Source organism: Muscardinus avellanarius (genome assembly GCF_963383645.1).
Source record: "Muscardinus avellanarius genome assembly, chromosome: 10".
Lineage (NCBI taxonomy): Eukaryota > Metazoa > Chordata > Mammalia > Rodentia > Gliridae > Muscardinus > Muscardinus avellanarius.
Window position 1 is genome coordinate 70,736,889 of NC_137796.1, and position 12,447 is coordinate 70,749,335.

At 48.1% G+C, this 12,447-nt stretch overlaps 1 protein-coding gene across 1 annotated transcript; it reads right to left on the minus strand.

Moving 5' to 3' along the window:
• Positions 1–404: 404 nt before the first annotated feature.
• On the minus strand, positions 405–7,813 carry ZFAND2A (zinc finger AN1-type containing 2A; the record flags this gene model as incomplete). The annotated part of the gene is made up of 6 exons (XM_080703813.1): positions 405–420; positions 1,443–1,526; positions 2,068–2,195; positions 4,632–4,763; positions 6,467–6,561; positions 7,759–7,813. The coding sequence occupies 6 exons, from the start codon at positions 7,811–7,813 to the stop codon at positions 405–407; spliced, it is 510 nt and encodes a 169-aa protein (XP_080559939.1).
• Positions 7,814–12,447: the final 4,634 nt, after the last annotated feature.

Sequence of the window (12,447 nt, forward strand, 5' to 3'; positions counted from 1 at the left end):
AATCGGTCATTCAACCTCCAAGCTACACTCCCAGCCCTTTATAAACAGAGTCTCATTAAATTAAGTTGCTGAGGCTGGCCTCAAACATGTGACCCTCCTGTCTCAGCCTCCCAAGTACTGGGATATGGTCAGCAGTCTGGTGTTGAAGTGAAAGAAACTTCCAGAAGACTGGATCTGGGACGGGCCCCTGGCCCACACCAACCCCACTTGGAAGCCACAAGACTGCTGCTGCGGTCACAGAGCCTCCTTTGAAGTATCACTTAATATCCTTCTTTATTTACTCTGCCAAACATTTGTAGGTTTTACTGCAAGAGTCTCAAGGAAGTTTCAGACTGTTTGCCATGAAACGCATCGAGGGCATCCATCATCTGAAGTTAACCCGGCGTGGCGTGAACGGTCCTGCATCACTTCACTTTCCACCTAGAGGAGAGAGAGTGGAGTCACTGCTTTGATGCCTTTCTTCTTTTCGGTATTAGGGACTAAACCCAGGGGCAAACTATCTCCAAAGCTACTCCTCTACTCCTGTTTATTTTATTTTAAAGCAGGTCTTAGTTGCTTGCTAAGTTCCTGAGGCCGGCCCGGAACCTTCAATCCTCCTGTCTCAGCCACCCAAGTACTGGGATTAGAGACATGTACCATCACTCCCACACTCTGAGCTCTGGATGTATCTCTTTTGTTTTTCTTTCTTTTTCTTTTTTTGCAGTACTGAGGATGGAACCCAGGGGCATTCTACTTCTGAGCTACACCCCCAAACCTATTTTTTATTCTTTTTTTCTTTTTTCTTTTTGGCAGTACCAGGGACGGAACCTAGAGGCATTGTACCTCCAAGCTACACCCCAGCTCTAATTTTTAGTCTTTTTATTTTTAGGTTTTTTTTTTGTTTTTTGGCGGGTCTGGGGATGGAACCCAGGGGCATTCGACCCCTGCCCTACTTTTTATTCTTTATTTTAAAACCGGGTCTCACTGAGTTGCAGAGGGCCTCACTAAGTAGCTGAGGCTGTCCGTGAACCGCGATCCTCCAGGTCTCAGCCTCCCGAATGCTGGGATTACAAGCATGCACCACCACGCCCGGCTCTAGTCTTTTTATTTTTAAAGCAGGGTCTACTGAGCTGCACATGACCTAAGTAGCTGAGGCTATCCGCGAACTCTGATCCCCCTATCTCAGCCTCCCAATGCTGGGATTACAAGCATGCGCCACCACCCCCAGCTTGGATGATCTTGATTACCTACAAGTAGTGGATGCTCCAGGAGCATTTATGTACTGGCCTGCTGTGACCTGGGCTGGAACGGCTGTGCTTACACCTCAGGGCTCAAGTCCCATACCCCCACTTCTTTGTGAAGCATGCCATATCGCTTGGTCCATATTAACTGTATTATGACTACTGGACACAGAGCCTCCGGTACCCAACATAAATATACTCATACGTGCCATTTGGACTAACCTGAGTTGCTGGGCCAGCCAACTGGAAGACAGGCTGTTTAAAGCTCCCGACGGCTTAGACTCAGCAGCTCTGGTCACTGAACACCTGCAGAGAAAGGTCAGATACGTGTCCATTCACATGTATCAAGAACACCCACTTGAGCTCAGGTATGGACTTGAGAGATGTCTGAACACAAAAGTAGCAGATCCTTCGATTTGTGGTCAACAGCAAGTTCAGGCCAGTGTTTCTGCTGCCTGATAGAGGTGCTAGCAGAGGGCCTAAGTTGCTGAGGTTGGCCACAAACCTACTGTCTCAGCCTCCCAAGAACTGGGACTACAAGCATGAACCACTATGCCCGGCTTTTATTTTTTATTTTGAAAATATTTTTTATTTTGCCAAATTGCTGAGGCTGTTTTTAAACCTGTTTTCCTCAGAGAACTTACGCCTGGCTCAGTTTGCAGTACTTTTTATTAAAGCAGCCCCAAGAACCTAATGTAACTAGATTCCTACTTTAACTCAGAATCCAATTTCATTATATCCCATAACTCTAGAGCAGACACTTTCCCCTTCTCCCCAACCTCTGGAGTTCAAGCTGGTTCTCCTCCTGCGTGCCCTTTTGCAGGCTCTGGCCAGGGCTTCTCCTCACCTTGCTCTGCAGCTGTGGTCCAGAGGGTGTCTGTGCTGAATGCAGAAATTTCCATGACACTGCACACAAGCCAGCTGTAGCATCTCTTTTTTCTTGCATCCTTCTTTTGAGCATCGGTATGTAAAAATCTGAGAAAGCAAAGTTGCTTCTGTGAGCAGAGCTTTAAACAGCCCCCAACCAGACCATTCATTCACCCCAAAACCAGGTATTGGCCACATGGAAAGAAGACATCAAGATTCCATTGAGAAATCTTAGTGTCAGGTGAAGAGCCCAACACTGGTTAAGGGGTCAGTAAAATGGAGGATTTAAGTGAAGGGGGATCAGAAGTGTCCCTGGAAGACTAGGAAGAAAAAGGCACATCCACTAGTCACTGTTTTGTTGTTGTTTATTTTTATTTATTGGTACTGGAGATTAAATCCAGGGGCATTCTACCTCTAAGTTACACCCCCAGCCCTTCTTATTCCAGAAAACACCAGGACAGGGTGGGGCCATGCACCTGAGAAAGCTACTCTACTGAGAAAAACAACCTGAGTAAGCCTCCCGGGGAAGGGCAAGGTGCAGAGCTGGCCTGACCAGACCCAGGACCGGCTGAAGGAAGGCCGAGAGTGCTGAAGTCTACAGAACCCGGGGGACATGCAGTCTGCAAGGCACCCAGAAGCCAACCTCCTCGGGCATCTGGTTAAGGCGGGAATCCCTACACACGTGCTGGTTCTGCCCCTCCTGAGTCACGGCAAAAGTGACAGCAAAGAGACTTACTGAAAGGGATAAACCCACCAGAGCAAAGAATAAGACAAAAACAGCCATAAATTTTAGAAGCTAAAAAGCACACAAAGAGTAACAGGCTTGGCAATAAGAGAAAGTCCAACTGTAACCTAAGTGGGAGGCCATGAAGCAACTCTACCTGTGAAACAGGACTCCAGAGGCTCAGAAACCAGCACCAGGAGCCCAGAGGAGCGGGCCCATGGCATGAGAAACAGCACAGGTCTCACACAGACCCCACGACCTCCCCCCAGAACCTGAGTCAGACGACACAGCACCAGGGGAACACAGTGGGGGAAGAGGAGCTGTGGAACACTGGTGGAGGTGGGGTAACAACAGGTTCAGGCGCTTGGGCCTTGGGCTGCTCCCCACTTGGCTGCCAGGGCTCTGGAGGCTAGAACTCATCCTCCAAGCAGGAGGAAGGACACCTTCTCTTGGGAATCCCAGCCCCAGAGAAAAGTGCAAGGACATGGACCTCAGGGGCCTCCTGAGGGAGTGGACCAGGAAGGTCTTCCTCCTGAAGGCAGCATCCGCTTGGCGCCTACTGAGCAGCCAGCTCCAAAGCAGGCACATGAGAAGCCCACTCACTGAGGGACAATAAGCAGGTCAGGAAACAGCCTGGGAACAAGCCTGCCAGGGCTAATGTGCCCAAGAACCAAGAATCCAGAGACAGAGAATGTCCCAGAACCCTGGGGCTGGAGTTTCCAGTGGGCGGGTCCACCAGGTGCCCAGCACAGGGATCTTCCAGGATGCTGGGAGGAAACCTGTCCGCAGTGGTCAAAGTCAGGGTGGGGACTCCCTGGAGCAAGGGCAGCACAGGGGAGTGACCCACATCTCCCCACGTCCAGGAAGGCCTTCCAGGCTAGGATGTGAACCCCAGGCAGCCGGCCACAGAGAGGCAGTGCCCCTTACTTCCCAGCCTCCCTCCAGGAAAAAGGAAGAGTTTCCATCACATAAGGGAAAAAACAAGAAAGAGAAAAGCACAGGAAATCCAGATCTAGCGTTAAGAGAACGCAGGGGACGCACATCCACCAGAAGCAGCTCTGGACTGCTGTCCTCTGGGTGAGAGCCCGGACACCCACCTGAGCACAGTGCAAGTTTACCAAGAGGAGGGCGTGGGAAGAGAACGCCCGTGCACAAGTGACAGGAGAGCAGGCGGAGCTACACCCTCACCCAGCACACACTGGCAACAGGTAACAGCTGAACTGAAGAGCAAGCAAGAGCAGGTCCGGACGCGGCACCTCTGCAGAAGCAGCAGCCGCCACAAACGAGCAGACAAGTCAGGCCGAGAGCGGATGCGCAGCTTAGGGAATGGGAAAATACTGACACTACCAAAGCAAGAAGTTTCTGGGGCTAGGGATGTGGCTCAGTGGCAGACAGCTTGCCTGTGCAGGAGTCCCTGGGCTCCATCCCCAGCAACATAAAAAATTGATAGGAGGGAGCTGGGTGTGCTGGTGTACACTTATAACCCCAGTATTCAGGAGGCGGAGACAGGAGGATCGCAGGTTTGAGGCCAGCCTCAACAAGAAACAAAGCTCAGTTTCAAAATAAAAAATAAAAAGGGCTGCAGATGCAGCTCAGAGGTAGAATCCTCTGACCTAGGTTCAACTTCTAGAAGAAGACCCTAACCTATAACCCCTAACATTTAGAGATTGTTTCTCCAACTATTAAGAAATGTCATTCAGAATACAGGAAAACATTCATTTATCATGAAGGGTTTTACCCTGCACATAAACCACAGATGAGCAATTGAGCTTCCTCCACCTAGGAAAACCAACACTCCCAGGTCCTGGTCTTGTCCTTACCTTCTCTTTCTTCCTCCCAGGGTGAGATGTGCAGTCTCTGTCAATGTGCTCTCCAACCACCACATCTGGGATCTCCCCCCTCTTGACAGGGACGGGAACGTTACAGAGCGGACACACAGGCACCTGAACATCCTACAAGTAATGAATGTAAGGTGATACACTGAGATCAGGACAGCCAAACCTCACACAGGAAACGGTCAGGGAGCACAGTGCCCTTAAACAGAGTCAGACAAAGTGGCACATAGCACAGGCTTGTAATCCCAGTACTTGGGAGGCTGAGACAAGGATCCCAGGTTCAAGGCCAGCCTCAGCAACTTAGACCCTCAGCAACCTGATGAGACCCTGTTTTAAAATAAAAAGTAACAGCTGGGTGTGGTGGCACACGCTTGTAATCCCAGTCTGAGACAGGAGGATTGCAGGTTCATGGCCAGCTTCAGCTACTTAGTGAGCCCGTTTCCAAATGAAAAATAAAATAGGGTTGGGGGTGCAGTTCAGAGGTAGAATGTCCCTGGGTCCCATCCCCAGCACCCCAGAAAAATTAAAAATTAAAATAAAAAATAAATAGAGCTGGAGATATAGAAGCTCAGATGTAGAACACCCCTGGGTTCAACCCCCAGTCCCCCCCCAAAAAAAAGAAAAATCATGCATTACTAGACCATCTCCAGCCAGGCTCCTCCCCCGGGGACAGGGGAAGGTCTGGTCATCACAAAAATGAGGCAGCTGGTCTACTTATCAGTAAACATGGACTGTATGAGTCACTCTCCCCACCCACCCTGATGACGCAGAAAGGGCAGCAGGCCAGACCACGACCAGCCCTGGTCAAAGCATGTGAAGTCACCCGAGCTCCATCTGCCACCAGGAACCAAGCCAGATGCATTGGCCCATGCCTGTAATCCCAGGACTTGGGAAGCTAAGACAGGAGGACTGTAGATTCAAGACCAGCCTCAGCAATGTAATGAGACTCTCAGTAATAAGACCCTGTTTCAAAATTAAAAGCACCGGGCGTGGTGGCGCACGCTTGTAATCCCAGCATTCGGGAGGCTGAGACTGGAGGATCGCTGTTCGCGGACAGCCTCAGCTACTTAGTGAGGCCCTCCGCAACTTAGTGAGACCCAGTTTCAAAATAAAGAATAAAAAACAGGGCCGGGGGTATAGCTTGGAGGTTGAATACCCCTGAGTTCCATCCTCAGACCCGCTTAAAAAATAAATAAATAAATAAATAAATAAATGAAAAAACAAAAGGGCTAAGTGTACACCTCAGCAGTAGAATGCCCTGGGTTCAATCCACAATACTACAAAAAACAAGAAACAAGCAAAATCATAACATGGTCTTCCTACTCTTTTTATTAATACCGGAGATTGAAGTCAGGGGTATTCTATCTCTGAGCTATACCCCAGCCCTATTTTATTCTTATTTTCACTTTTTTTTTTTTTTTTTGACAGTACTAGGGATGGAACCCAGGGGCATGCTACCTCCGAGCGACACCCCCAGCCCTATTTTTTATTATTTTGAAACAGGGTCTCAGTGAGTTGAAAAGGGCCTCACTAAGTAGCTGAGGCTGTCAGCGAACTGCGATCCTCCTGTCTCAGCCTCCCAAATGCTGGGATTATAAGCGTGCGCCACCACGCCCGGCTCTATTTTATTCTTATTTTGAAACTAAGTCTCACTAGGTTGATGAGAGGCTCACTACTTGCCGAGGCTGTCCTTGAACCTGTGATCCTTTTGTCCCAGCTTCCCAAGTACTGGCACTACAAGCATGCGCCCCCAGGCCCGGCTTGGCAGTGCAGGTTTAGAGAGCACAGATTCGAACCACATGAACAGTACGATGAATTACCTTCTTGAATGCAAAGGGACACTTATGGCCAGCATAGGTAAAATGATCTTTACAGAAATCTTGTTTACACGCATCACATTTTATCGGAAGAAAATCTAAAAGAACAAACAAAATGGTAAAGACTTTAAAGCATTAGAACAAAAGAATTATGGATCATACTAAGCAAGTATTTACCTACACTAAGTGAGTCATGCCTATGAGATAAATGTATTCACAAGTTATCATACCTGAGAAAACAACTCTAGAGTTGGCAAACAATGTCCTATGACAGTAAGGATCTACAAAACTCACCTTTTCAATAGACATCCCATTTCAAGTAGTACCTAGATTAGTTAAGGAACAACAAACATATCTAATTGACCCTGGCAGCCAGCCTGATCCCTGGAGTTGGGTGGATAGTAAATACTCAATTTTTTTTTCTTTGCAGTACTGGGGATTGAACCCAGGGGAATTCTACCTCTGAGCTACACACCCTCCTGTATTTTTTATTTTGAAACAGGGTCTAAGTTGCTGAGGTTAGCTTCGAACCTACAATCCTCCTGTCTCAACCTCTGAAGTACTGAGATTACAGATGTGCACCCCCATGCCCAACTTCTAAATACCAATGTTGAATAGAACCTGTACCCCCCATACCAGAGTCCTAATACTGAAAAGTCAGAACTAAGAAATGGAGAATTACCAGCTAACTAATGTAATGGCCAGATCTCCCAGCTGTACACTGTGGAACACAGCCAATCCCAGCTATTGGGGAGACTGAGGCAGAGAACTGCAAGTTCAGGGTCGGCCCTTTCTCTTCTCAAAACTAAACAAAACGAATCTCCCCCATAATAGAGCTGACAAAAATACCATTTCCTACTAATATGCTCTTTTATCTATTTATTTGTTTTAATTTTTTTGTACTGGGGATTGAACCCAAAGCCATTCTACCTCTAAAATACACCCCTAACCCTTTTTATTTTGAAACAGGATCTTGCTAAATTGCTGAGAATAGCTTTAACCTGTGATGCTCCAGTCTCATCCTCTGAAGTAAAGGGATTAACCAGTGTGAGCCGGTTTATATGCTCTTTTAAAACATGCTTACTAGCCATGCGAGGTGACTTGGGAGGCTGAGACAGGAGGATTATGCAAGGTCGAAGCCAGCCTCAGCTACTTAGTGAGGCTCTCAACAACTTAGTGAGACCCTGTTTCCAAATAAAATATAAAATAGGTCTGAGAGTGTAGCCCGGAGTTAGCTCCTGGGTTCCACTCCCAGTACCACCAAAAAAAAAAAAAAAAAAAAAAAAAAAGCTTACCTAGTTGCTTGCAAGTCTTTTCTGAACAATGCTTCCCCAAATCAGGAAACTCCATTGTGAAAAGTGTTCAAAACACGGAAGGCAGTTAAAGATGGCCTATGAGAATTAGACGTTAGGAGAAAAATCAATGATGGCTGATTAGTCCTCAGGATTCATAACTGACAGATAAACAAGAGCAAAGAGACACTCTCTGTAGGGAACACTAAATATCCAAGTCATCCTGGGCCCTTGCACAAGACCAAAGCATCACAAATCCTTGTTTACTTTCAACCAAGAGAAAAATGGGAATTTAGCACAAACACCAGGCCTCAGCCTCAAAACCAACCCCACTAGCACAGATGAGTTGCTCTGTAGTCCTTTTAATCCCTAGTTTATGAAGCTTACCCCAACTTCAGGTTTTCACTAAACCACACTTCAACTCATACTGAAAGGGGCTTCCCACATTCAAGTCACACAGCTGCCAGGAATCATTAAAATCTCAATGGATTTTAAGTCAAGTTTCACTTACTGAAGATGCTTGTTGACATAAACAAAACTCTGTTACTAGGTGTTAAATCACATTAGTTGACTAGGCTATCCAGAGGAGAATTAACTCTGTCCCCTGCCTCTCCCTCTCTCATTCCCTTATGCACTGAGTTTTACTTTGAGCTTATTCATTAGTGACAGGAACCTGGAGTTCATCAGGGAGAGGTGCCAACCATTAACTCACCCAAGAAAACAGGTAGATGGCCAGTGAAGCTGTGCCAACAGAGAGAGGCCTTAAGCCCACAGTAGGATTCACAAGGTTCCCTCCAGGACCTCTCAAAACTGTCCCTCCCAGAATTCAAGTAACCAAGGTCTTTTCCAGATCTTCCCATCAGCTCCCTCCCCTCTCCTGGGGCCCCCTCTTAAGCTGTCCTATGCCTGGGACACTCTTGCCCCAGTTAACATCTACTCGCTTCACTGAGACCTCAGTTTAAAGTGTCACTTCCTAGCTGGGTGGGATTATGCCTGTAATTCCAGTACTTGGGAGGCTGAGGCAGGGGAATCACAGGTTCGAGGGCAGCCTTAGAAACAAAGATTCTAATTAACCTAGCAAGACCCTGTTTCCAAATAAGAAACAAAATCAGACTGGGGGTGTAGCTCGGTGATAGAATGGTTCCGGGTTCAATCCCCAGTACCACAAAAAAATAATTTTTAGCCCGGCGTGGTGGCACATGCTTGTAATCCCCGCGCTTGGGAGGCTGAGACAGGAGGATCGCACGGGTTCGAAGCCAGCCTCAGCTACTCAGTGAGGCTCTCAGCAACTTAGTGAGACCCTGTTTCCAAATAAAATATAAAAAAGGTCTGGGAGTATAGCCCGGAGGTAGAAAGCCTCTGGGTTCCACCCCCAGTACCACCAAAAAAATAAATAAATAATAAATAATAATTTTAAAAACCGAGTTTCACTTCCTCAAAAGGCTCACCCTTAACTCCTCGGCCCCCACCTAAGCTACACACCCTCTACCCTTCCTTTCCCAGCCCGTACTCACAGCTAAGAACAGGTTCCAGTTGAGTGTGCTCATCCTCGACCAGAAGGATTTGGCACAGTGCACACAGACGAGTTTGTCCTAAAATGTTTTTGTTCAGAGAACTGCCCACAACCTGATGCCAGCCCCCAAATAACTTTTTTTTTTTTTTTCTTTTCTGGTGATACTGAGGATTGAACCCAGGGGCCTTTTATCTCTAAGTGACACCAGCCCCTAGGTCTTTTTTATTTTGAAACAAGGTCTCGCTAAATTACCGCACGCTGGCCACGAACTTGCGAGCCTCCCGTCTCAGCCTCCCAGGACCTGGGGCTAGCCCAGCACTCGCCCCCCGCCCCGGGCCGACCCCGACCGCGCGCGGGTACCTGGTTCTCGTCCGGGCAGCCGCCGGGGCCAGCAGTAAGTGGCAGAGACAAAAAAGTGGGTGATTCTCTCCGTGGGCAGCCCCGGGGACCGCGGCAGCAAGAACGACGAGCCCCGCAGCTGCCCGCAGCCCGAGCTCCGCCCGCGCCTCCAGGAACTTCAACATTGCGACGGCCGCAAACCCAGGCCATTTATCTACGAACGCCGGCTCCTAGAGCCGCCCAGGAGTTCCCGGCGCGCCCCGATACGTCACCCGCAGGCCGACCAATCCCAGCGCGCCGAGGCCCACGACGCTCCACGACGTTGGCCATCCAGCCAATCCCGTCGCGCCGCGGCCCGTCGGCCCGCCCACTCCCCGCCCCTCCGCCTCTCTTCTCGAACAGTCTCGTGGCGCGCGGCTGAGTCACGGTGAGGCGTCTCTGCGCAGGCGCACGGGGCCGCCCGTGCTCCGGCCGCTGAGTCAGGCTGGCCCCGGGCAAAGGCTTTGGGGGCGCTGAAAGCCGGGACCCCGGCGTATGGCGGAGCCTCCGTCCTCCCAGGTCACATCGAACTCGGGGAAAGGATGTCCATACAGGCTGAAACTGTGTGCATTTCTCACCTAGAGCCCCCAGCCAGTGGCCGCACCAGCCCTGCTCCCACAACAAAAATAATCTATATTTTGTGCGATCTAATTTATACTATGTATTACATATAAATTGTATTACATGTTATAGTTAATGTATGATCCATAGACATACGTGTGTGTGTACACCTTTCTCGGCAGAGTACTGTTCTGTTAAGTCCCAGCGAGCACTGGACAGCCAAGCTTACAATCTGGCATCTCCAGGGGAAATAAAGAGTTGGTCCCTCACAGTCTCTGGGCACAAGAGTTTCCCAGTCGATGGGGAGGGAATGGGGTGGGGATCGGGTGGGGGTTGACTGGCGATGTGTGCATGTATGTCTACAAAAGTTTTTTTGTATCCCACTATGATCTATGAATACAGTGCACCAATAAAAAATTAAAAAAATAAATAAAATAACAAATGAAAAAAAAAAAGAGTTTCCCAGTCGATTCATTGTTAATCTGTGCTTCGCTTGAAAGATCTTAATATCTATGGTTGATTCATTAACACTGAATTCATGGCCAGTAGTGCCATCACATAAGCCTGTGGTCCAGTCTTTGGGGAGGGGGCTTCTGGGAAGGGATCTCCTCCCTAGTAGAAGAGATACCCATTAGGACAAAACCTATTTCTAGACAATGTCTCTGTGGCTCTTGGAACCAGTAGCTTTTTTTTTTTTTTGGTAACCAGAGAGCCAAGCTTAAAGACCAAATCAAAATGCCATGACAGCAAAGCAGAGAGGTAGGAAGGACCTAGAGAGACATGCTGGCCACCTTCACTGTCTCTGGACCTCTTGTGATATGAAATAACATGTGTTCTTATTGATCAGGGCATTAGTGGTATCTTCTATCATTTGCAGCCAGAAAAATTCTTTTTTTTTTTTTTTCCAGTACTGGGGATGGAACCCAGGGACATTCTCTTCTACCTCTGAGCTGCACCTCCAGCCCTATTTTTATTCTTTATTTTTGAAACAAGGTCTCACTGAATTGCAAAGGGCCTCACTAAGTAGCTGAGGCTGTCTGTGAACCACGATCCTCCGGTCTCAGACTCCCGAATGCTGGGATTAGGAGCATGCGCCACCACGTCTGGCTGAGACCCTGTTTCAAAATAAAAAAATAAGCCGGGCATGGTGGCGCACGCTTGTAATCCCAGCATTCCGGAGTCTGAGACTGGAGGATCATGGTTCGCGGACAGCCTCAGCTACTTAGTGAGGCCCTCTGCAACTCAGTGAGACCCTGTTTTAAAATAAAGAATAAAGCCGGGCGTGGTGGCGCACGCTTGTAATCCCCACGCTTGGGAGGCGGAGACAGGAGGTTCGCCAGCCGCACTGGCTTAAGAGACCCTGTTTCCAAATAAAAATATATAAAATAGGTCTGGGAGTGTAGCCCGGAGGTAGAAGGGCTTCCAGGAACCCCACTATCACCAAATAAATAAATAAATAAATAAATAAAAATAAAGACTAAAAAACTGGGCAGGGAGTATAGCTCGGAGGTCAAATGCCTCTGGGTTTCATCCCCAGACTGGCTAAATAAATAAATAAATATAATTAAAAAAAAAACAGGGCTGAAGGTGTCCCTAGAGGTAGACTGCCCCTGAGTTCAATCTCCGATGCCAAAAAATAAAATAGGGCTGGAAGTAAAATGGCCCTAGGCTCTATCCCTACTACCATAAAGAAGGCCAAGTGGTGAGCTCCCCAGAGCAAACAAAATAAAGATTGAAGGAGTCTGTTGGATTTAGGGCAGGGAGGTCCCCAGGGGCTGGAGAGTGGTCCTATAGGTAGAGGCAGGAATCAGACTGAAATGGAGTGAGGAGGGAGTGTGAGGTCGAAAAGTGCAGCTGGGTAAAAAAAAAAAAAAAAAAGTCAGGCATAGCTGCATGCCTAAAAGTGAATGCATGTCCCCTCCAGCCTGGGTAAACAGGGGACTGCCCACTGTCCATAGGGCACTCCTCTTCTGCTCGGACACATAGTCAATACTACCTTTACATTTATAATTCTTATCCTCCATAAATATTTGTGTGCACAGCACCCTGTTCGGCCTCAAGAAAACAGAAGATTAGGCTGGGTTCCTGTCTCTTCCTAGGAGCATATTTATAGTCTTTTTCTTGAAAAGAAAAAAAAAAGACCTTAAACAACTGGTCGGTAAGTGTAAGCACTGTTTTTATAAGGTTGCAGGGTAGAGGCTGTCGTTGTCATTGGAATTAAGAGAAGGAATTCCCAGAGC